The 26497-nt window shown below is 34.9% G+C and overlaps 2 protein-coding genes across 2 annotated transcripts in view; both read right to left on the bottom strand.

Annotated features, from left to right (window-relative positions):
• LOC111408562 overlaps positions 1-2495 on the bottom strand; it is a 4973-nt gene extending 2478 nt beyond the window's left edge. The window contains exons 1-3 of the mRNA XM_023038310.1: positions 2379-2495; positions 1207-1209; positions 829-956 (exon numbers count right to left, since the gene is read on the bottom strand). Of these exons, the coding sequence (XP_022894078.1) occupies positions 829-956; positions 1207-1209; positions 2379-2495 (248 nt within the window). The remainder of the gene's footprint in view (positions 1-828; positions 957-1206; positions 1210-2378) is intronic.
• Positions 2496-5605: 3110 nt separating this feature from the next.
• On the bottom strand, positions 5606-14033 carry LOC111408561 (probable sucrose-phosphate synthase 1). The gene is made up of 12 exons (XM_023038309.1): positions 13690-14033; positions 13500-13589; positions 12430-12716; positions 11574-12195; positions 10677-10790; positions 10405-10536; positions 10119-10295; positions 8293-8346; positions 8145-8207; positions 7101-8036; positions 6799-6926; positions 5606-6101 (listed from the first exon to the last, which is right to left on the bottom strand). The coding sequence occupies exons 1-12, from the start codon at positions 13870-13872 to the stop codon at positions 5819-5821; spliced, it is 3069 nt and encodes a 1022-aa protein (XP_022894077.1). The 5' UTR covers positions 13873-14033; the 3' UTR covers positions 5606-5818.
• Between the last annotated feature and the right edge of the window lie 12464 nt (positions 14034-26497).

The raw sequence follows: 26497 nt of genomic DNA, 5'->3' as shown, positions 1-26497 counted from the left end.
GATTTTTAAGGATTTTCTTTAGTCCGGCTCATTTTTTTTTTTTTTTAAATTCATTTTTAATCACATGTTTTATGAGACTCATACCACACTTTTATTAAAATTTAAAAAAAAAAATATAAAAAAATCTAAGTTTTAGTCAAACGAGATGAACTCTTTATTTAAAACTTAAGAGAATTTAAAGGTAGATGACTGCATGAACATGATTTGGGTGAATGTTAATGAAACGATGTGGAGGAAAAGGAGTTGGCAAGTGACATGATGTGACAGAGTTTTCCTTTTATTTTATTTAAATTTTTCTTTATGCTTGTCATTCTTAGCTCCTTTTATATATATATAATAATTTCTTGTTTATTTTATCTTTCTTCACCATTTATGTTGGTTAGAGAACTAAAACATGAAGCACTTAAAGTAGAAAATCAATTAAAAACAACCCAATAAAGCAATTTGGTTTTCAAGAAACTAAATTGTGACAACAAACTTCGACTTATTCTACTATGCGTGAACATGCATGAACAATGTAAACAAGATACATGTTATTGGAGATAATATTCGGTAACTATAATAACTGATTAACAAACTAAGTTTTTTGAATTTAAATATTGGTTTTATTGAGAATTAAATATCATGTTGTAATTGAAAGAATTTGCAAAACTATTAATCGATCGTCCACTTTTAAACATATCAAGCATGTTGAGTACAATGTTTGATACACTTGCTATACAAGACGTATTATTTATTACTTGAGAGTATTGTCTTATCGAATAGGTTGACTTTGATACTAAAAAACCTTAAAAAATAAAAATCGAAAACAAAGCAATTTCCATTTACATTTGGACTCCATCTTTGGTTCCCTTTCTTCCTTTCTTGAATCCCGAACAAGCCATATTAATTACAAAAGTTTGTAAAAACTTGACATGAACATGCTGAAGTTTTGTAATATTCACGTTGAAGTTGGCCTGTATAACAATGTTGTTGCGAAATATGTTGAAAATATTTTATATTTTGAGAATATTTTGCACGAAGTTCTTCAAACTATAATGAAAACTATTTTATTTTTAGACAAAGATGATTTTTAAGTTGTTGATAGTTATATGGTTGGTTTGTAGATTGTAAATAACTAGTTTTAAGTTTGATTCTTTCGAAGGAGAAAGTTATGAATTTTCTCCATTAAATAAGGAGTATAAGGTTATGAATTTCATTTTTTACCATCTAAACCATTAAAATATATAAAATAGAATTATGTTAAAATCTTCAAATTCAAGAAATCCCCGAAAATTCATTGAACTAACGCGAGGACACTCTCCTTGATTCAAGTAAATTTAGGCATATATCTTTAATTCTTATTTCACTATAAATATAGGAACTGTACTAGTGATTATGAAAATCGATTTTTTGTCCGTAGAGGGAAAAAATGAATCCCACCTGTAAGTAAGTAAAAAATGACTGCTGAAACAACGAAATAGTTGTCCAAAAATTGAGTTTTTAGTATGAAAAATTGCTACCGAATGAGGGCATATTATGTGAGTTGGAATTTGTTACTATTAAAAATTGGGTAATTTGCTCACGCTATTATTTTTGTTTGTTGCACAACGATTTAATTGCAATGAAGCTCTTTAAACTTTAGTCATTGTTAAACTCATGACTTTTACTTTTCTCCTAGAACATTAACCTTCAACATTCCGTTAATTAATATATTTGATCCCTAATGGCAGTTACTCTAAAAAAGAACTTAAAAAAAAAAAAATGCTTGCTAGAGGCTTATAAAAAGACTTATTTGCCCTCATATTTTTTGTTAGCAATAAATAAATAAAACACAACAAATAGAAAAGTTCGACAATATTTCGTCATCATTTCAAAGTGCGCAAACAAAGGAACAAGATGTGATAATTAATTTAAGGTTATGAATGAGAATTCAAACGGAAAAAAGATAGAAACATATATGTGACAATGGCATAGGTTAAGAACCTTCATTGCAATTAAAATATGATACAACAAAAAAGCTGTAATTTAAATATAATTACCCTATAAAATAACCTTATCATTTTATCACTTGACGATACCAAGTGTAGGAGGGCATTTCTCCGCATCTCATCTCATCTCATGTCTATATAAGTACAGGGTAAGTTTAATGAATACTCATTGAACTTTATATTACATTACTACCTACTCACTAAACATTAAAACATTACTCATTGCTCACTCATCTATCAAATTGCTTACTCGTTGATTGCTCATCTGATTTTCGTCACTTTAAACTAACAGAATCTACCAACATGGCACATCACACATGGAATGGGCCAAAAGTGTAGAAAGCCACTCCCGGACCTTCATCTTCTCCCTCCAGTTCTTGGAACTTGAATACAACCTAGTAAATGCACCTGATTTGGGGGCGAATTTGGGACGCTTCGTCCATGGGTACGTTTGGGCAAGAAAATGAAAGCTGTAATTGTTGTTTTACGCCCATTCGATCTTGGAAAGAAAAAGCACAAAGCCATGGCTACTTAGTTGGTTGCAACCTTCGCTCAGTCTACCTCTATGATTCCCCGTCGTGGCCTTGCTGGCGCCGCTGATCGTCATGGGCCACCTAAGGTTGATTTTTGGAAAGACCCCATAAGTCCATCCAAGAGGAAGGAAGAGCACTTCGTGAATGTCTACTTATCTGAATGGGGTTTGCTTTTCTTTGGAGGGTACAAGTTCTTCACGGGAGGCAAGAAGAACAATGTGAAATTGGTGGAAGCAACACATTAGATTATTGGCATTTTTGTGGTTTTTGGTTGGTCATTTGGTGGAAAATGTAAGGGAGGTAGAGGTAGTATTTCGCCTGTAAATCCATGCCGATAGGGTTTCTAATTTTTGGCTGAGTTATTTTTTTATTTCACGTCTGATTTATGCGCCACGTGGGATTTCCGTCCTCCACATGGCACATTCCGTTAGTCTAGGATGAGGAAGATCAATTGGGTGATGAACGGGTAAGAAACCGAATAGTTGGGAAAGCAATGAGTTATACTATAATATTTGATGAGCAGTACTAATGTACTCTAAAGTTCAGTAAGCATTGATTAAATTTCCTCTATAAGTACAAGAGGCGGTCATGGATGCTCCAATGGACCCAAGGATTGCGTGTAATAGGAACAACTTGGGCTACAGGAGAGGCCCGATAGTCAAATAACTCGTACGGCCTGCCCACCTTCCTTCTTGTGTTCAACTTATACCACATATGGCAAATACTAAATACACCCACAACCAAAAAACAAAAGAATGGAGGAAAATTTTGAAATGTAAACACAATCGATTTTAATAGAAAAATACTTCCTCTTTGCCACAATTAATTTCAGAATCTGCACGAGATTTTGTTAATCCTAACCAATAAATCCAATTCAATTATCACTGCTTTACTAGTCCCGAAAATTGCAAACAAATCCAAAATGAATTCAAACAATAAAAGGAAGAAAGATGCTTTTAGTTTATTAGAGAAAGATGATGCTACTAGTACATAGGAAATTACACGATAGTTTATATACAATGTCACAGAATGTTGAAAAGTTTCTTTTCTTTCTTTGGTTAAAGAAATTTTGACCAAATATATTTCATCACATCATGTTCATATAAATCATTATGTACATATTACACAAACTATTAAAAAAATTACAAATTTGGAGAATTTTGGAGATATGGTAGGTATTTTTCTCTTCAGTAAGAAATGCAATATTTTTCACTTTCTTAACAAAAACAAGATGGTGAATCCCAAGCAAAACTTGCAGTATTTCATGGAATCAACAAAGCAAGAAAGAATCAGCTCAACAGGAAAATCGTCGATTTCAGCTCACCAGTGTGAGAAGAAATCAACGGCCCATGATATTGACAAGGTAAACCGTAGATGGTCAATTAACTGTCACCAGTTATCAAATATTAAATCACCAATAGATCTTATGTTATTTCATAAAGTCGACAAAATAAGCAAGAAACAGCCCAACAAGAGAACCATGGATTTCAACCACATAAAAGAGAAGAAAAACAGCTGCGCCCGACGCAAGGTAAACCCTAGGGACGCCGCGGTTTTAGGTCACGTGACTTTCACCCGTTATCAAATACTACCACGAAAAACACCCATACAAAGAAGGGCTATATCCATTCAAAAAACACAAGCACCCTCTCTTGCCCTGCCTTTCCCTGCTACAACCATAAGGTTTTCACTGGAAGCATCAGGCATGCCAACACGCTTTTAGGAGTGCAAGAGCATGTTCTTATAAGAGGAAATGTTCTCGGACCTTTTAAGGATGTAACTGAGTTTCATTCATTTACAAAATCAACGTATCGATTCTATCTTAAAACAGTTTCATGGCCTAAATGGTCCTCCAGCCAACTCTCCTTTTTTAACCCATCTTTATTCCTCAACTCTTGACCATCTTCTTCGCGCCATCTCCATCTACCCAAGGGTGGAGCTAGCACTCTGCGAGCCCCCTGCTAGCTCCACCGGAATTTTTTCCTTATATTGGACAACCGCTCATACTCACTTGGATTCGCCCATGCTTACCTGAATTCTGGATTCCTCCACTGCATCTACCTACCACTGTCGTTGAGTCAGTCCTTTGTAACATCTGATAATGAAGAATCCGACATCAGGTGAACATCGGTACTGATATTCATTTGTAGGTCATATTCCCTAGATTATGATTTGGTTTGTCCTAGGTTTACTTGACTCTCTTAATGTTTTTTTTTACAGGTTGCCAGAGGGCTTGATGCAGAGGACAACTGCCCTCCATGGCTGAACAGAATCCTTTATTAAAGGACCAGTTCTTGTTCAAATGCAAGTTACTCACGTGCTAGGCAAAAAAATAGTTCTCATAAGCTAGAGAAATCACAACTGTGGATCAAAATCCACGCAACTGCGGGTCCCTCACATCGCTTCTTCCTATAACAGATGGCCTCGAGTTGCCACCAATGGTGTCATCAAGCAAACCCTCGACTCAAGACCGTCCTTTCTCCATCAACTTTGCCTCCATTGTTGAGCTCAAGTCTCTCGTCGCCTCAGGTAATGAAAAAGTTACTATCAAGCCAATTAATGTAAGATTGGCAAAAAAGTAGCTTTACCATAATCATATGGTGGACTTGAAATTTGTGGTGACCATAATACACGAAATTGTAATTCCCGCAGCTTATGAGTTGAAAATTTCAAAGTAGTTTGATTTGTAAACTGTAGGACCTACAATTACGTGTATTGTGATCCCCACAAATTGCAACTCTACCAACTGCTTATAAGAAAGCTACTTTTTTGCCAAACTTGAATTAATTCGCTTGACAGCAGATTTTTCATTAGCAGAGGTTACAAACAATTGAGCACAACAATGGAGGCAAAGTTGATGGAGACAGCACCAGAAAGGATGGTCTTGGGTCGAGGGTTGTCAAAGTAGGAGAGTTTGTTCGACGACCATTTCCGAGGCCATCAGTCCATTAAAGGAGTGAAGCAGGGAGAAAGAGAGAATTCTTCCGATTTTGCAACTGAACAAATCCAGGAGATGGTGTAACAGTTTATTTGCACTGAGCTTATGATGTATTATTGAATTTCATCTCCTTATTTCTAAATACAAGAGAAAGAAATCAGTAATTGGAAAAAAGTAAAAATGTTTTAGCTGTGTATAGCATTAATTATGCGCATCTTTTCCTCCAAAGAAAGCAATAAAAGAATAATGTCATTCACGAAGATTTCAAATCAATCTTGAAATTATATAGAGCTCTCACAAGGTAACACTAGGATCAGATCCATAATAATTCGAGATTTTATTTTAGGCAGAACTTACATGGAGCAGTTAAGTAGCTATTATAAGCCCTTTAGGACCCCAAGCTCGTCCAAGGAGGACCGTAGATCAGCACTGCTGCATTCTTCAGTCGTCCGAACAACATTGGGACTGTCGAGCGATATGACATCTGTAAGGGGGTAGCTTCTGTTAGCATGGACTTGGTTGTTTGCACTGCTGCAAACTCCTTCCAGTACTACAGACTTGTGAATACCACCAAGCAATCCTTCATAGTCAGTATCGCCACTTTCACCAACAAAAACCACTACCTTTGATAAGTCCATTCCCCAACGAAGATATAAATACCTAGAGACCATGGTTTACACGTTAATTCCAGCTAACACAAGGTTCACAAGATAAACAAAATGGCATCATAAAATGTATTCCTAATGTCCCGTAGGTAAAGATGATCGTTCAGATCAAAGCACAAGAATCCATTTGTAACAAATGCAATGAGAATTTTTAAGTGGTTTTTGAGTTATGCTAATTCTGATACAAAACTATCTCTATACAATTTAACCAACAGCAAATGATTCAGAAAAAGATACGATACATTAGTCGATTCTGAAGAGACTGCAATATAATACACACGCTTCTTAGACTCGCGTCAAACAGCATCATCAAACCATAGAACTTCAAAATACACTTGAAAAAGGCTGATAGCCTATGGAAAGAATGATGGTTCTTATTTGTCATCCATCTTTTTACTATCTTCTAGTGGAGGCGAGGATGCATCTGTAAGAACGGATAAATTTCGAGAAATATAAGATTATTTTTCAGCGATCAATTGATAACCTATGCTGCTGCGGGAAGTGGGGTAGAAGGGTGAGAAGGAAGGAAGACAGATTATTTCCTTTGAGAACTGATACAACCTTCAAATTAGAGCCCTATGATTGGAATCAAACATTGTTGGAGTCTTGTAAGTTTCAAAAATATGACATGGAAAAGAACAGATAAATAAACTACGCCAACAGATATACTAAACTACCAGCAGAAATTTTACCTGAGTGCTTGGGAACGAGATGCCAGTACTGGAATTACATTAATCTTACTTCCGTTTTGGCAATAAATAACATGACAACGCAATGCCTGAATTCTCATTATCTTTCTTACTTCCTTAACAGGGGGAACCTGCAAAGAATAACATTATCAAGTGAAATAGCATTAGATATATCACAATCCTAGTAGACCACGCTACAACCAATGAGACATTAAGAACTACATTATAGTCTCAACTTGGCACCAAGAAATGCTCGAAACCCAAAAAGATCATAAAAAGGAAGGGTATGAAAGAAATAGAGTTACCACTCCAGGCTTCCGAACTTTGAAAGAATAGCAGTAGTCAGCTGAAGTCTCTTCATCTTCAACGACAAGGTGATCTTCTTTTTCTCCCTTCTTATCTGTTATAGAAGATGCCCATCTCACCAAAGTCTTCCTCAAACCTTCACCACCCCAACGGTACTCAATTTGTGAATGATAATACAGGTCCACCACTAAAAGGTTATCTTCTGAGTGAAGAGATGAATAATAAAGATCGCCACCACTGTTGCAAATAAATGCATCAAAATCGGTAGGATTCAAACCCTCTGAACGCAGAAAAGAACGTAATTCTGTAATGTTGAAGGATGTAGCTAAGATAAATCCAATTGAGCCTTCAGCCCTTTCCTTCTCCACGGCCTCAAAAATCTTACGAACACTTTCAGAAAGGTCTGTACTTGTGTCAGAATCCACAGCAATCACAAAAATATGTTTCCTCCTCCTCAATGCTGGGAACTTACCAGCAGCAGAATTCTGGTCTCCCTTATCAGTGGACCCAGATTTCTGTGCACTCTTCAGAACACCCCTAGACCACGTCAAAACAGCACTTTCTAGCTTACTTTTACGATCTTCAGGGTCTAAAGACTCATCTACATTTTCTTGGCTCTCATTTTTATCTCCATCAAGTGAAAACTTCAAGTTCAAGGAGATGTCCTGTATATCTCTCAAGGAATCACTTGGTGAATCAGATTCGGAGTTTTCATCATCATCATCGTTTCTTAACCAACGTGGTTGCCTTGGTTTGCAACCTGCTATTTTAGATAGGTATGTTTTACAGTGTTCTGGCCAAGAGAAAAGGTGAATATTTTTCAGTCCATTAGCTCTGCACTTTGCCCAGAGATGCTTGTCAGCAACCAGCTTCAAAAGAGCATCAGCAATGGACTGCTGATCGTGGGGATCCACAAGGAGACCATTATCTAGAACCTGCAACAAAAATTAAAAATCAGTGTGAGACACGTAATCTTCAGGAGACAAATGGTAACAATAAAATCCTTATTACTCAATATTTATTAGAAAAAAGAGTAGAAATACCCTGTGTATGTCAACAGGACCACCATTTTTTGTGGCAACAATTGGTAAACCATGTGCTGCAGCCTGTTTAATGGAAAAGAAATTACACTGGTTATCTGAACAAAATAGTCCTGTCAGAGCTAAACATGCATATAAACAAAAGGTATACCTCAATTAGAGTAAGTCCAAAAGGCTCGATGAAAGCTGGATTGATGAAAACACCCTGTCGAAACAAGATCAATTTATGTCCAATAAGTTTCACCAAAAGTAGTATTATGAAACAAATTCCTCTTAGCAAAGGGTATGTGGGAGATGGTGAAACTGTTCACACACGGAATATAAACCCACATATATGAACAGGATTATTAACATGCAATTCAATGGAAGTTTCAGTTAACATGAATTATTATACTCCAAGTCCCCAAGAAAATTAAATAAAAGTCCGTGCCCCCATTTTTCTGGTTGGTCTTTGCCTCAAGATTTAAACTGGGACTGTTATTGAGTCATTTGAAGGCCAACTCATCTTAACAGGCCTTCATCTTGATGCACGTTTGATGAGAATTCTCATGCTTTGTAACAAGCATCCCACTTTTTCCCCGACTAAGTCAGCAGAGGACCAATCAAAAGACCAATTTGGAAATGAGACCAGTAGTGTGCACTGTTCCTGTAGAATATTTAAGTTACATTCTAACTTTATGTTCAAAGAAAGACGGGGAATTGTTTCAGATCTTTTTTACAGTCTTCCATTTCTGCATTTTAATGTCTTCAAAAGTGGTTTGCAACTATAGTTTATTGTTCTAAATTTGGCAGATGGATGGCATTTGGATAGAATGTTGGGAAGACACCTTTTTCACAAGGATTAAACAATATGGTACATTAAAGTATGTCAAACCCAAATATTAAAAAGATTAAGCCATGTCATCCACAAAATTCACCAACCTGCTAAGGTTTTTCCAGCCTAACAAAATTGCACAAGCTGCCCACATTGTAAACCTGAAACTGAATTTAACTCACCACATACACCAAACTCCAATTTTCAGCTTTGATTCATTGATCAACTATTTCTACATTTTGCATCAAACAATTATATTAAACAAGCAAACATCAGCAATGAGCAACAAAACCATAAGACACCAGAGAATTGAATCCCATTCCAACTTCAACTTAAAATCTCATTGCTGAAGCGCCTGGAAGTACTCAAAATAGCCGCACCAATGGTTTTACCTATCATTGTCAAAACAAGACCGCTAATTCAATCGGAAAATCCAGTCCATTTATAGCCTAAAACTGGATGCCAAAAGACAGGAATAAAACCGGTGAACCATCTGCTTCAACTGGTTGATTGGTTTTTCTGGATATATTTATTAAAAAAATGGATTACCAAATCAGACCCCCGCCTTGTTTTCCTCAAGGATTCGTTCAAAAATGAATAAGTTTAACAGGGAAGAAAAGGTAATTAAGACTCATTCTAAAGAAGCTTTAAATTAAGACTCGCACTTGACAATGAAACAAGACATAAATAAAGCATCCGCATGCCGATAATTTTGTAAAAGTATAGATTCTGTGAAATTTATCTACCATATAATTATCCAATGACAAGACAAAAACAGCTCCTCAAGCAGTGCCATTGAATTCTGTAAAACACTTGGCATGAGATGGGGTACAAATGAACTGATCATCTTTCCTAACAAGCAATTTAGATTAACAAGCTCAAACGACAATGATTTTGACCAAGCAAGCTTATTAGAGAATCTTGAAACGTGCTTGGCCTAGTTCAGCCCACTCAGGAACATCAGAAATAAGAAAGCTTCTTAGCAGAATTGAGTACTTCATATACAAACTGTTAAGATGACCAATCAAATATTATAAAGGAAATCTTTCGTGCTCACTCAATTATCCAGTAGAGACGCTTTGAATCAATCAAAACTGATATAGATCAACATATGAATACCCGAAGAACCAAAATGCCCGAGCTACAAAGAAACGTGATAATACCTTTGTCTTTGCTGCTAGGCGGTAGATTTCAGGAACATCAGACTGCCTATGATGTTTGGGATATGCCACTTGACCATAGAGATCATACTTATCAATCAGCTTAAGGATTGACAGAAGAAGGGAAGAATTTGTACTTGACATCTCATCAATATTGTCTCGGTTGCCCATTATTAAGGTCTGCAAATTATGAAGGCAAGAATTACATTAAATGACAAGACTAGCTTAATTGCTCCACTCAATGCAGAGAGTATCAAGAGCACATATACTGTTGTATTTTCATACATACAAGGTTTGAAAGCTCTCTTAATGGTCGACATTCACCAAATGCTTTGACCAAGGTTGTTAGGTTTTTCTTTGGATCTGGCCTGGCTAGTGCAAGTATCATAGGCTTCCTTGGATTTGAAAAGAACCGCATTATCTGCTTGTAATACCAATGTTAGATACCATATTTACATTTAGTAACGGTATAAGAGAGATCAATTATTGTGGGACAATATATTGCACAGAAGTTGAAACTGTGGGGTGTTTCTAAATGTGTGTGTTGTAAATCGATCAAACCTCTGACCAAATAGGAGGATCTGGTGACTTTCCATCTTCATTCACTTCTGTTTCAGCATCAATGTCACCTTCGTGGGGAATAATGTGATTAAATTCCATCCCGGGTGGAATTACCTGGAACCAGGTACTCATGCCCTCAATTAAATCACACAGAGCTCACATGCATAACCGTCTCAAGAATAAAACATAAAACATGAAGTCATGGAAACTATAATTCTATGCAATGAAAGATAACAACTTCACTCTAGACAATCAGGATTATCTGAAACATAGACGTAGAAACCATTTGCACAAACAAATTGCAAACGTAGAATCATTTTTTGGGAAAACCAGGATCACGAAAGCTAAGGGTACGTTTAATTGCAAGCATAGAATTTGCATGAAAATAAAATAAATTCTAAATAATTCAATTGATAAAAACTTATTTGCATGAAAATTATCAATTAAATGGGTTTGATTGATTTCATTTTCAACTAAGAAAATATTGTACTTGTTCATTTATTATTGAAGTGTAGCTAAGAGAGTGGATAGATGGTAGAGAGAAAAAGAGAGTGAATTCCTCGGAAAATAAAATCATACTCTCCCTAAAAAAAATATTTTTTTGATTTTGAGGTAAATTTGGTCACGTGATCAAAAGTAGGAAAATGTTTTCCATAAAAAAATGGCAATCAAAGAGCATAAAAGTAGAATTTTGGGTGGAATTCTTGAAAAGTATTGGCAATCAAATGCACCCTAACTTCAAGATCAGCCAGCTAAACCTTTTTCACCCAGCACAATATTATCAAAGGCTGAATAACTGATAATAAAGAAAATGGTGTTTCCTATATGGAACTGGGGGTTTCACAAACATTAGCGATGATAAAACATATGCCATGAAACCAGTGATATGGTACTTACAACCATGCGAGGCATGGACCTTCCATAGCAGCTAACATTGCGCCTGATTCTAGCACGCAGTTTACGCTCTAGTATAGGATCAAAACCATCGTACAAACGCCACTGCTCCTCTATCTCCTGCCTTGTGCTAGTTATGACTATCTCTGAGGCATCAAGGGCTAACTCTTCTGCCTCTATTCTACGCATTATTTTGTACGTTGAATTTATCTCATCCCTTGACAGCCTGCCTTGTCTTAAAAGTTGTTCCATCTTATCTCGACCCAGAGAATGACCAGTGAAAAGCATAGGCACATTCAGAGCACCGGATAAGAGAGCACCGGAGTCACCTGCATCTGCATAATGCCCGTGGATAGCAATGGGCCAGACTGGATGTCCATTACCAATTTGGTCGCCGAGAACCTTGGACATCTGTATTATATGGCCAAGAGCACCATCAACGAATTCAGGGATATAAGGCCAAAGGAGTTCTTTTGGAATATATTTATCTTTTGGTCCAAAAGGAATTCGAATGATATAAGCACCGCTACTCTCCCCCATCTCATCCATTAGACCTTCTGAATTTCTAGGAGGCAGCATCTCTGTGGGTTCACCATAGCTACAGTCTACATCTGGTGCTGATATTTGTCATATTTTTTTTTTCTAAACCCCCCCCCCCCATCTTTACATCATAGCATTAACTACGAAAAAACCGCATCAACATATAAGCAAACGTCTACAATCCCTTCAGTAGCTGGAGAAGTCATGCACAGGATTATAGAAGTGCAATATCATATAACAACCATTTTGCAACAGAACCTCTAGGTAGTATCACCTTATTGGGGCAAGAAAATAGCACCAGATACCAAGTTTAAATTACTCCAACTCCTTTTCAATACAGTAAACATAGAGTTTTACTTCATACCTGATCAATACAATGTACATCTTCTTCCCCTTTTGTTGACTAGCCCAGGCCTCGATAGTATCAGCCGAACTAATTCTGGGCAAGCGACCTCGATTGCTTTCACCATGAGCAGATATATCAGTAACTGTATCTCCTTTCTCTCCCTCAGATAAGTCTTCTGACATATCCGCAACAGCATCTCTGCGACCTCTTTCACGTTCAAGACGGCGTTTGGTGATCCTCTGTGCTTCCTCTCCCTCAAGCTGCACACATTTATTATTTGTCAGCAAAAGCAACAATGATGCAGCAGAGTATAAATGGGTAGACAACACACAAAATAGCATAACTTGTACAAGCATTTCAAGATTCTATAAAGAGTAATGCTATCGAGCACCAATGTTGTTTAAAATCAGTCTAGATGGCAGCACGTGTGGCATTAAATAATAGGTTGAAGTAAATACAAGGATTTATGACCAATTTAATAGGACCAATTACATGAAGGCACATGGACTTGTGTTCAACACCACTAGTGCTAGAAAGCATTATTCTTTCATAAATCAAAATGGTGTGGAAAGATTATCAATTGGCCAATTGCATTATGGAGAGTGGAGAAAATAAAGAAATGAAGTTAATATACATTACAAATATCATAGTTGACAGAGATTGCAAAAGAAGGAAATTTTTCCTCAAAAGTTTCTCTTAATTGACAAGAGAACTTGGACATTGAAAATGTCATTCCATTGCATCGAATTTCCATTTCTCCCTTCTCTGCCAATACAACTAAACAGTAAAATCAATCACTAAAACATCGATCAATTCATCACTCACCGTTAGTATCACATAATCATGTACACCTACAATTAAGGATGGAACTCCACACCGAACAAAGATGGAAATATTAACCCACGTATAAGGGCTTGAGGATCTTAATTGACCCAAGTCTTAATATTCCAGTTAACATTTCCATCTCTATTCGATTTGGGGTTCTACCCTTAAACACTTAACAACAAAAGTCCAACAAGAAAACAGAAAGGGCAAAAAAAGACCTGCTTTTTCTGGCGAGCCAAATTCCAAATCCGCCAGCACATGTTCTCCAGCCGTGTGTTTCTCTCTTTTGGACTCCGAGTTGCTTGTGCCTAAAATTTACACACAAAAACACTCCATTCAACACATATACAGAACACTTAATTCCACATACATACAGACAGATACAGTTACACATCTGAAAATACTTACTTTCACCCAGGAGCGGTGGAGATCTGTCTCGTCAAATCCACTGACAACTTCCTCCACGAAGTACCTAGTCGGGCTGAACCTGCCCCGTTCCCGGAGTAACAGTGACGATTTAGCATCATCGATCCCAGGTCCAACATCCAGTATAGCCTCCAGGTAACTATTTATCCAATCATTTCCCGCCATTCCACCGATCCTATATATGAATATACACAGAGATAGATACTGTATAGATGTATAAAAAGTTGAATTTTTTTTTGTATGTATATGTTAGTGTTTGTTAATCTGAAGAGAGAGAAGAAGACGAGGGGGAGATGTCTCTGGGAGGTGGTGATAAAGACTGTAATTGGAAAAGGATATTTATAGAGAGATTCTTGGAATATTAGAATAGGATGCTAATGTTGCTGCAAATATTTAGGGGCAACATATTTTTTATTTTTTCCTTTCTTATGAAATTAGAAAATTGTAATTTTGAATTTTGATAAACTGCAATTAGATGGTAATTATAAAATTTCATACAATTAACATTATAAGATTTTATATAATTTCCTTTTTGTGGGTCGATTTATCTGAATATTAAAACTAGAGTTCAGAAAGATATGATTTTTAAACATATTGTGTGTATGCATCGAGAAAGCAAAGATAATAATTAAGGTGATATTAGTATTAGAAAAAAATAAAGTGAAAGATAACATGTATGTGGATGAATAAGCAATCGAAAACATAATATGGCGAGGTTTATACGTAAGGGGAAAATAAATTATACATAAGAGTAAGGGCTATTTGCGTTAAAATTAGGAAATCTTTCGCACTTTGAGTTGTCTAATTTACCAAGCTTTGATTCACAAGCTTATTTGAAAGTTAATCATTTTAAAATTATTGAAGCATGAATTATTTTTCTTATGCATTATTATCAATAAATTGAAGCACAAAATAAAACTAATATCATATTAAAAATAGAATTGGAGCATTATAGATTTAAAGTAGTATATACGTGTGAATAAACCACAATTCAAAAGGATAATATGCATGAATTCTTAGAAATTACTGATGATCGAGTAGAAAATATATTTGCAGACAACAAATTTAAGATTTGATCACGTTTGTTAATTCTTCTGGCTCATTGCGATAAAAGAGAAACGTATTATGTACAAAATATTATTGTGAATGAAAAGTAAGGGAGGATTGAAATAGAAGGGATCATTTTCAAATTTTTGCTCAGAGAAATTTGGGCTTTAAAAGGTCAATGACGTGATAAGAAAGTGAGCTCAAGTCTCGAAACTTAGCCCTCATTTGACCTCCATTATATCTCATTAAATTAAATTAAATTTTTCTCTCTCCTACTTTTTAACCACACAATATTCAATAAAATAATATTATACGTAAATCAAAAAATTTTCTTTTCTTTTCGACCACTCATTTTTCAAAAAAAAACATTATTCAAAACATTATAATCTCCACATAATGAGGCTGAAATGGGGGCTTATTGAACCTAGACTCATGATAAGGTGCTTATCATTTTTAATATTATTTTAATTATTTTTAGATATCGTTATAAGTCACTATTTTATTTTATTTTATTTCAATAAAATAATTAAAAGTACTATGTTTATTTTAATTAGTATGTTTAACATTTAAAAAGTAAAATGCCCGTCTTTAAAGGCCTAGGTATGCCTTTTGCCACCTAAGCCACTTTTTGACACTTAAAACTCGCATTAAACAGTGAGAAATAGAGCTTATCCTTTTTTCACACTTTTTTCATATGCAAAGCTCTTTCACCAGAATAAAGCCACTTGTATAATGTTTATGCACAATTTGACTGACAACAAGTGTGCTGAAAAAATTTTGACCATTGATTTTAAAAACAATTTTTCAAATGAACGGATGTGATGTTTGTCAATTCATGCATTGTAAACTAAGTTGTAAAATAAATTGTATGAGTAGCACAATTGTTTTCACCTAAGCCCTTCTTTTTCTTCCTTGAAGAACGCTATTCATATCCATCGATTGTTTTTGTGTATCTATCAATTCACCTATTTTCAGTTTAGGGGCTTTGCATTTTTCAGATTTCTTTTTGTATTTCTCTTCTATGACATTGAAAATTGTAATTTTGAATTTTGATGAATTGCTGTTAACCGATAACCAGCCAAATTTGGAAATTATATAGTACTAAGTTACATATATGGACAACATCGAAGATTTTGTGTAATGTCATTCATATTTATTGGTCTATCGATCTGAGCTTTTAAAATTTAAGTTCAAAAAAGCATGGTTTAAAGACACGAGTGCATGAAAAAATTAAAGTAACGAAGGGTATGTACTTGTGAGTAAAGTGTGAGTTGAAACACGGCATCATTTCTTTAATTCTTTAGAATAATAATGATCGAGTAGAAAATACAAATTTTGCATATCTCAAATTAAAGATTTTATCACATTCATTATTCGTCGGCTAATTACAGTAAAGAAGAAAGGTAAAAAATATGGTTGTGCAAGAAATGTTATAAGAATTTTTTTTAATGATCTCCGATCTCTAAAAATCAGTAAATTAATCCTTGCCTATCCATTATAGTTGCACAATTAATTTTCGATGATGGAAACCGTCCAAATACTTTTATTGAATATTTACATTGCTCTCACATATTTAACTTTATAAAATAATGTTGTTCTTCCTAGATTGGATTGCTGCATTAAAATTTGAACTTACGAACACTTCCATAAGGATTACATGACAATTTAACGTAACATTTTGACAAGTTGAATTGTTGATGGTTGATTATCAGCTATAGAGAAAGATTATGGCCAATTTATTTGTTTTTATAAATAAAGATTCAATTTTCTTTTGTGACAACACTTTAAAATAGAGGGTGCAATTTTTCCTAATGTTATCGACTAGATAACTATTTCTTTGTTTCACATATTGCTAGTAAAGTGCTATTTAAAAAAAAAAAAAAAACAAAGCTCATGTTATGTCACTCAAAAATCAGTGATCATATGTGCATGTGGTTTAGAATTATAATTTATATTTACAATTATTAAAATTTCAAACTTGTGAATCTTGTTAGTGTAAGCTTTATATGGATAAATATTGTAATAAATAAGAATGAAAAAACACAGACTAAAAGGTAGGCTGTGTGTGTAAAAGCAGCCTGAATGAAGAACCTAACATGGCCCAGATTCCACATTATACATGTAATTAGTAAAACGAAGATTTCTTTAATTCTTTAATTAACAATGTAAATTTGTTAATCCTAAAATTAAGACTTTGTTATAACCTAAGTGTAGCACTGGTTCCACCCTATACATGGGGGATTTGTTCAGGACAACTCTCTCAAACCTTGTCTCGTATCCATTCAATTATGTAACACGTATGAGCATAAACTTACATAGCCAATTGAGCTATGAAAAGTTTTTTTTTTTCTTAACTTTTTGTTTTTGAAGAAATGCTCGAATTTCTGTTCAATTGAATTAGCAAAAGTTAATTCGTATTCTCTTGACTATAAATCACATTATGATATAATTTAGAACTATATTTTATAGTTACATAATTATCCATATATCGTCTATGATATATACTAATTGACTATCGTTTATTACTACATATCAATATATTCAAAAGAATATTGTGTTTGTGTGTGTGTAAAGGTGATCTGAAATTTAATTTGTGGGACTCTCCATCAACTAAATCTCATAAACCCATATGGAGACACCCACAAATGAAATTAACTATGTTGAGATTGATATCTTGTAAACGTTGTTTGGTTTGGTATATTACATATACGTTGCCAATAGTTTCAATAGTAACGTGAGCTATTTATAAAATATTGATTCTCATAGCCCCCCCCCTCCCCTCCCCTCCCCGCCCTTTTTATGGACTAAATTTGAATGATTTGCGGTTTGACCGTGAACTAACCAAATAAAGAAAAATCATACTATAACAATAAGGGAAGTTTACAAAATACAACATGTATATGGAGCGTAATTACACTATATTATAAAAGATTTTCAAGGCCAAGCCAGTTTAATAACCATAACTGTAACTGTAAAAGTCAATAAGGCTTGGATAAAAGTGATACTAAATAAGAATTTGAAAAAACGTAGGGTAGAAAGTAAGCTTTATTTGCAATAAAGCGTGAATAAAGATTGCAGTTTGACCGTGAAATAATCAAATAAAGAAAAATTATATTATAACAATGAGGGAAGATTACAAAATACAACATGAATATGAAGCGTAATTACACTATATTATAAAAGATTTTCAAGGCCGGGGCAGGTTTAATAACCATGAGTGTAAGTCAATAAAGCATGGATAAAAGTGATACTAAATAAGAGTTTGAAAAAACATAGACTAGAAAGTAAGCTATATTTGCAATAAAGCGTGAACAAAGAACCTAACAAGACGTAATTTCTTTAATTCCTTAATTAACATGATTACGGAGAAAATAGTAATTTTGCAGATCAGAAAATTAAGACTTCGTTGTAAATAAGATGTAATTTGTGGAGCTATATTACCCCTATAGCCATGATTCTACCCTTTACATAGGGTCGAGTATCCATTTGACACTTAAATTTTGTCTTTCATAATTATTCCTACTCTCAATTCTATAACATGTTATGAACATGAAATTTTAGCCGATTGAGTTATCAAATGAGATTTTTATTTTTTTAATTTTTAAAGAAAGGCTAGAAGTTCTTTCCAATCAATTTGCAAATGTTAGTATTCGTTTGGCTCCAAATTACATATGATAAATGGAAAAATCCTATTTTGTTATATCATTGTCACTATATAGACGTAACTTGATTGAATATGTATTAATACATATTGATATTCTAAAAGAATGTTGCGGTGTTGCTAAAATAGAGCACTATTTAGTGTAATTTTTTATACTTACTAGGATAGATAATCTTGTGGTTTTGTTATAACCTTAATTCAAATTCATGTTAACGAACTTTTGTTTTCGCTTCCTAGTATGGATGTGGTTTGGGGGCGTGGTTTGGAGAAAGAATGTAAATACAAGGTTGTTTGGAGTCAATGATGAAATAAGATTGTAATTGGTGACAATTTCTTAGATTCTTGTAAAATTTTGATTGTAAAAGTGAAAGTACAAATTTTGCACATCTCAAATTAAGTTTTGATCACATTTAATAGCGTAAAAACAAATTGTTATAAAGTGGACATGTCATCAATTTGCAAATGTTAGTATTCGTTTGGCTCCAAATTTCATATGACAAATGGGGAAAATCCTATTTTGTTATATCATTATCACTGTATAGACATAACTCGATGAGCAAAGCTATACTTATAGAAATGATGGCTACAGAATTGATACAGAACACACACATATAGGGTGGTTGGGTTTTTTTCTTTTTTTTTTGGAAATATTTTAATACACATGGGTCCACCATCTTGTAAGTGTCTGTAATCTTTCTGTGAAAAATTGTTTTGCACATCCAGTTTTTTCCCAACTTGATTGAATACAATGTATTAACACATATTAATATTAATATTATAAAGGAATGTTGCGGTGTTGCCAAAATAGAGCACTATTAAGTGTAATTTTTTATATTTACTAGAATATTTAATCTTCTTGTTTTGTAATAACCTTTACTCAAATTCATGTTAACTGACTTTTGTTTTCGCCTCCTGGTATGGACGTGGTTTGGAGAAAGAAGGTAAATACATGGTTGTTTGGAGTCGATGAAATAAGACTCTAATTGGTGACAATTTCTTAGATTCTTTTAAAATTTTGATTATAAAAGAGAAAGTACAAATTTTGCACATCTCAAATTAAGTTTTGATCACATTTAATAGTGTTACAACAAATCGTAATAAAGCAGACGCGTCATCAATGGTGGAGTTGAAGTTTGTGTCACGATTTATATAATATTTATGGCTAGTATTTACGTCATTGTTGTTTTCTTCTTTAGGTACTAGAGATGTTCATTTAAAATATTTCACCCATAATTATTTCACCGTGCATTCAACAAGAAAAAAAATAATATTATTCAGATAAGGAAGCAAATTAAACAAGTCCAATTCTGAATTAGAGAAAATTCAATTGATGTAAAATCAAACACATATTTCAGCAAATTTAATACGTCCAATCAATTAAATTAAAACGGAGATATTGCAATTTATGGTTAACATAAACCACAATTAATACATTAATTAACTTATTTTGGCTTATCAAATAAAAAAAAAAAAAGGTTAAACCCTAACCTTAAGGGTCCCCCACCATCTCTGCCCTGGAGCATCGTGAGGGAGGTAAATCGCAAGTTATGCCTCCAAGGGTACAGGGTGGAAGGCTGCTTGTACACTTGCACTTACCCAAGAGCCAAATTCATATTTCAGGATTCGAACCCTTGATGCAACAGTCTCAAGCAAAGTTGGATTTTTCCACCCTCCCCTTTTACCACTTGGAGATGTGCCCTGGGGGCTATTTTGGCTTATCAAACAATATGGGAACCTTATATTAGCAATTTTGATATATAATAAATTAAACCAGCAAATTCGATTTTTAATGAGAATTTTTTCATTTTTTCCCAAAAAAGAGATATTTTTCCCAATTAAATATACTATTTGTGTATGTATTACCATCAATGTATTTATTTTTAGTTTACAAAATGTTATAAAAACTAAATTATTCATTCGCCAATTTTTCTTTCAATATATCTATATTCCAATTTATTGATCACATCTTTTCAATATAGTTGCTTAATTGATTATCAACCTAATTAAAAATCATCTTATGACATCGCATGTTCAACATTATGAAGTTACTTGATAGTTTGGATGGGTGTATATAAATTTGAAGTGATGTAAGCTTTGATAAGGGCTATATGACAATTTACAATTGTGAAACTCGTCTAAATGTGTCGGTGTAGTGTAAAGGTCGTGTTTTGTGTTATTTTTGAAATTCATTTTTTTGTTGATTTATTTTTGTCGTACATTCATTTAATTAAATAATTTTGTACCTACCTTTTAATCATAAATTATCTGGAAAAAAACACTTCTTTTACCCAATCTATTAAAAAATAAAAATCTCGACATTGATTAAAACGTATGAGTGTAAATGAAGCACTGCCATGATTATTTAATTCCTTAAATTAGCAATGATTCAGGAGAAAATTCCGACCTCAAATTTAAGATTTGATCCAATTTAATAATAATAGCCTATTCAACCCCATTATTTCTTCATTAAAATAAAAAATATGATCGTTATTCATCACATCAAGCCATCATATTTGACTTTTTATCTCTTGTGTGGGACCCATAATGACCACATTTTTCATTCTCATTTTTACAATAATGTGGCTCAAACGGATGCTAATAGTGTTAAAATGGCTTATTGCATAACAGACATATGTAACAAGTGCAATCGTTTTATTGCATGAAAAATAAGATATCTATTTACAAAATGCAAAAGATCCATTGGTGTTTCGAGTTACATAATTTTCCAAAAAAAAATTGATTCGTAAGTGTAAATAAAAGTTAAACATTCTATTGCCACTATATATCTATGTAATAAATGTTGGAGGAATTTTGTGAATAGTGACGCCAAAATAAGTATAATGATGGTTTGTAAATTCGTGCCGAAAATTGGACAGAGTAACGGCAAAGAAAACACAAACAAGAAGAAGAAGAAAGTAGAGACAAAGTCGAGGCAAGAGTTGGACTCTTTGTCCTTAAGTCGAATTTGCCCCGCAACGGTGCCTACGGATTTCGGCAATCGACTTCCAAGATACAACAGCTACACTTGTGTTTGTAGCACTCCAAAACACAAGTACAACGAACCAAATTTAGGCTTATGTACTCCAAGGATGAAATGAAGGAAAATCAAAATAAATGAAATGATTTTGATTTTGGATAGAAGAGAGGATGAGAGATGTTTTGCATATCAAAATTGTGAGGAATAGGACACCCAAAGGGTCCTATTTATAGACCATGAAAGGGTGTGGACGAAATAGTTGAGGCCAAACCATGCACCCTTTCCAAACAATGCACCTTTATGAAAAGGTGTCTATTCACTTATTTTCGTCCTTTTTCGTAATTTCTCATTCATCCGATATTGATTTTCGAAATGCCAAATATACCCTTCAATACATGCAGAGAAATCAAAATTCTTTTTCGGGGGCGTTGCCCCCAAACCCCCACGGGGTGCGCTGCCCCCCGCGACCTGACCGGGCAGGTCGATCCCCGTTTGTGCGCCTCGAAGCGGCGAAGTGGCAAACAATTTTACCTAAACGGATTGAGTCGAGCTTTTGAGTATTTGGCCGAAATCGATACGAAGTCACTTTAATCGATTTCAATTCTCGATTTATTTAACCAATATCCAACAATAAAACTACAACCACCTATATATTTACATACATGTGTGTTACCATGATGTTTAGTTTTGGGAGGCTAATAATGATCGATATTACAACGATAGTAGACGGTTGATAGTTTAGCAGTCGTTGACAAATAGAATAACATTGGAAGTAAACAATAACTGTATTGGGGTTGAAACTAAATATTAAAAACATTATCACCTAAATAAAAAGTACGAATTTTATCATTTGTCTACAATTATTGTTTATTTTCTAATTCAAATAAAAAATAAAAATAAAAATATTATAGAAGCTCGGGGGACCTAGCCCCCTTTGCTCCGCCAAGTATGTATTTTTTACGTAAATAAATTTATTTTTTCTTTAAAGTAACAGGGAGCATTTTCTTTTCGAGAAGACAAGATTTATATGGCATTTTCTACAAAAGTCCATAGTATGAAAGTGACTATCTATAGAATATTTAAAAAAAAAAAGTCTTTTCAATGAAAATTATGTGGCCATATTAAAAGTCAACACGTTACAAGAAATGTCATATAATTGAGTAGGGCCATCACTAATTAATTTTCTTATTATGTTTAAAGTTAATTTTCTTTATTCTTTGAGAGATTATTCTCTTTATGAGTGTAGGTTATTGTTTTAAGTTGAGGACATGTCCGAAAAAATGCCAGGTGTCTTTGAGGCTCAAAAATAATATTCCATGGAATAAACTAAAGTAGGTGAAAAGTTGGGTGGACAAAATAATTTAAAACTCGACTGATTCGACTAATTCAACCAATTTAAGTAAAATGTACGATAAAGTAATTCATAATATTAAACAAAAAGTGAATTAAAATTTCCTTCAGTCTTCCCTATCGTTTAATATTATATATACATCAAATGTATCCTCGACGCAAGGCAAAATTGAAACTTTATATCTCGTCTGTGTATGTGTCTTCATCCAATTAGCCACTTTCATTTTTTAATTTTTTTTTTTCCATTTTTCGGACATGAAGCTAAAATAAACTTACTTTCTTCCCTCTCTAGTGAGTATCCTTAATCGAATTGAACTATATCCGACTTTAATGGAAAGAGGAAATTGAAAAACCTATAAAACAATATTAACACCCATGGAAGAGAAGAAAATGCCTCTCAGAAGGCAGGGTTGACTGATTTGATCTGATGTTGTTTATATTTAGCTCAAAACAATAATTAAATTCATGTTTGATCTTTTTTACCGCACAACGGGAAAAATATGTCCTAAGGTTAAATAGTTGTTCTCTGCTGAATTTAGTGCTTGCTTCGATAAAATTATGAGTTACTAAAATTAAAATGGTATAGTAATGAGTTGTGATGTGTTGAAATCTTTTTTGGTAAATTCGGAGGGGAAATAACAAGTTAAATTAAATATTTTAAGATAGAATATTAACAAAATGAAGGCGGATTATATCAATGAAATCCTAGTAATGACCAAAAATTAAATGGTAGAAGGATGGAAAATGAGATTTATATTATCTAATTTAAATATTCGTTCTTGATAACATATTCTTGACAAAATATGTCTTATACGAGAAAATGAGAAGTATATTTGTGCTTCTTTGGGTTTCATTTTCTTTAGTTATAATTTTGCTTTTCAAAATGAGTGGTGGATAATGTTAAAGAAGAAAATGGATAATTCTGCAGTATGTTTCATTCATTCTTGAAGTCAATAAATAGGTACAATGAGGTTGCTATACAAAGAAAATTGGCTAAGATCTATGCTAACATTGTGCAATTTTTCTGTAAAGATTTACTAGGAAAATTGACAAACATACATGCTGATTTTGTGTAAGGCTATGATCCATGCTGATTTTGTGCACGTTGCCATCCCTGTTGATTTGCAATTGGATGGAAATGTCAATACTCCCCCTCAAGTTGGCGCATAAAGATTTGTGATGCCCAACTTGCGATAGAAGCGATGAAACAAATCATGTCCCAATGCCCTAGTAAAGATATCTGCAATTTGATCAATTGCAGAGACATGAGATAGAGTGAGGAAACCAAAGCGAAGCTTGTCACGAACAATGTGGCAAACAATCTCTATATGTTTGGTCCGCTCGTGAAATACTGGATTCCGAGCAATATGTAGTGCTGATTGATTATCACAGAAAAGATTAATAGCAAACGAGTGGGATATACCGAGATCAGCAAGTAAGGTTTTGAGCCAGATAAGCTCACATGTGGTTACAGCCATGGCTCGGTATTCGGCCTCAGCTAAGGAGCGAGCTACTGTTGTCTGTTTCTTGGTGCGCCAAGAAATGGGATTGGTCCCGAGTTAGATGAAGTAGCCAGTAGTAGAACAGCGAGTGGTTGGGCAGCTGGCCCAGTCTGAATCTGTGTAGGGCAGTGAGCTGAAGACCACTGGAGGCTGCAAAGAAAATGCCATGACCTGAAGTGCACTTGAAATAGCGAAGAACCTGATGAGCAGCAGTCAAATGAGGAGCTCGAGGTGCATGCATGAACTGACTGAGTATGTTGACTGCGAAGGCAATGTCAGGTCGGGTGATGGTGAGTTAAATGAGATAGCCAACAAGTCGACGATAGGGGCTCGGGTCCTGCAGAAGATCACCATCACTGGCGGTGAGCTTCAGATTTTGTTCCATGGAAAAAGAGGAGGGGCGATCACCTAGCTGGCCACTATCAGATAGAATATCAAGATTATACTTCCGTTGGTTGATGAAGATCCCAGTAGAAGAACGGGCCACTTAAAGACCAAGAAAATATTTAAGAGGGCCTAGATCCTTAGTTTTGAAGTGTCTGGAGAGACCAGATTTGTAATGATCAATCTGTAAAGGGTCAGTGCCTGCAATCAAAATGTCATCAACATAGACTAGAATCACAATAATGCCAGTGGAAGTAACTAATGTCAAAAGAGAATGGTCCGCCGAAGATTGTGTGAATCCTGCATCAATTAAAACAGTTGTTAGTTTGAGAAACCAATTCCGGGAGGCTTGTTTGAGTCCGTAGAGAGCTTTTCGGAGGCGACAGACTCAGGTCTCCCCCTTAGTACAATATCCAGGTGGAGGAGTCATGTAAACTTCCTCATCAAGGTCACCTGAAGAAAAGCATTGTGAACGTCCATTTGATGAATTATCCATTGTTGAGAGGCAGCAACAGAAAGGAGACAGCGAACAGTGGTCATCTTGGCAACGGGGGCAAATGTCTTCTCGTAGTCGAGTCCTTCAATTTGGGTATAGCCCTTGGCCACTAATTGGGCCTTGTAGCGCTCAATTGAACCATCCGCTTTGAGTTTGGTCTTGAACACCCATTTACAACCAATGGGTTTCTTACTAGAAGGAAGTGGCTCGAGTGTCCAAGTACAATTTTCTTCGAGTGCTCGAAGTTCAGAATTCATAGCCTCACGCCAAAGAGAGTGTTTCTTGGCATTAGTCTAGTAAGTAGGGTCTGCAATAGTATTAAGAACAGCTAGAAAAGAATGATGAGTAGATGAAAAGCAAGAGTATGAAAGAAAAGATGATAGGGGATGAGCAGTACCAGAGGACTGTGTAGCAGATGAAGATGCAGTGGGCCCAGGTGGAAGAGTGGGGTAGATGTAATCAAGCAAGTAAGATAGACGAGTGGTGGTGCGAGTAGAACGACAAGGGGGGAAGGAAGCGGAGTAGGGCTATGGTTCAAGGTGGAATGAGGTGGTGCAGGATCAGGGGTAGGGTTGGAGAGCTCAGGAACAGCGAGGGGAATGATAGGGTCATGATGATCGGGGGCTGAGGAGAGATGGTGATAAGGAAAATCATTCTCATGAAAAGTGACGTCATGAGAATAAAAAATAGAATGTGTATCAAGCTTATAAAGCTTGTAGGCTTTGTGAGTGCTAGGGTACCCGAGGAAAAGGCATTTAGAGGCTCGGAGAGAGAATTTGTCTCGATGATTGGTGAGAGTTTGAGCATAACAGAGGCAGCCGAAGACACGAAGGTGATCATAGGATGGTTTTTTATTGAAGAGGAGTTCGAAAGGTGTTTTGTCGTCAAGGTTGCGACTAGGTGTGCGATTGATGAGATAAGCAGCGGTAAGGATACATTCCCCCCAAAATTTGAGAGGGAGGTTGGCTTGGAAGCGTAAGCTACGAGCAACATTTAGAAGGTGTCGGTGTTTACGTTCTGCAACACCATTTTGTTGTGGAGTTCACGAATAATGCCATGGTCGCGAAAGTAGTTTTGTAGGGAATGGGAGAGAAATTCTTGGCCATTGTCCGTGCGAATGTGTTTAATGGTAGTGTTAAACTGATTTTTTTATGAGAGCAAAAAAATGAAGGAGATTAGTACTTGTTTCTGATTTAAATCGCATTAGATATATCCAGGTGGTGCGTGAAAAATTATCAGCAATTGTAAGGAAATAGTGTGCGCCACAGAGAGAAGCAGTTGGGTAGCCACCCCAAATATCACAGTAAATTCGATGAAAAATAAATTCACTTTTATTGAGATTGTTTGGAAAAGGTAGCGGAGTATGCTTTGAA

This window comes from Olea europaea, chromosome 13 (assembly GCF_002742605.1).
Source record: "Olea europaea var. sylvestris chromosome 13, O_europaea_v1, whole genome shotgun sequence".
Classification (NCBI taxonomy): Eukaryota; Viridiplantae; Streptophyta; class Magnoliopsida; order Lamiales; family Oleaceae; genus Olea; species Olea europaea.
This window is presented reverse-complemented; position numbering and strand designations above follow the sequence as displayed.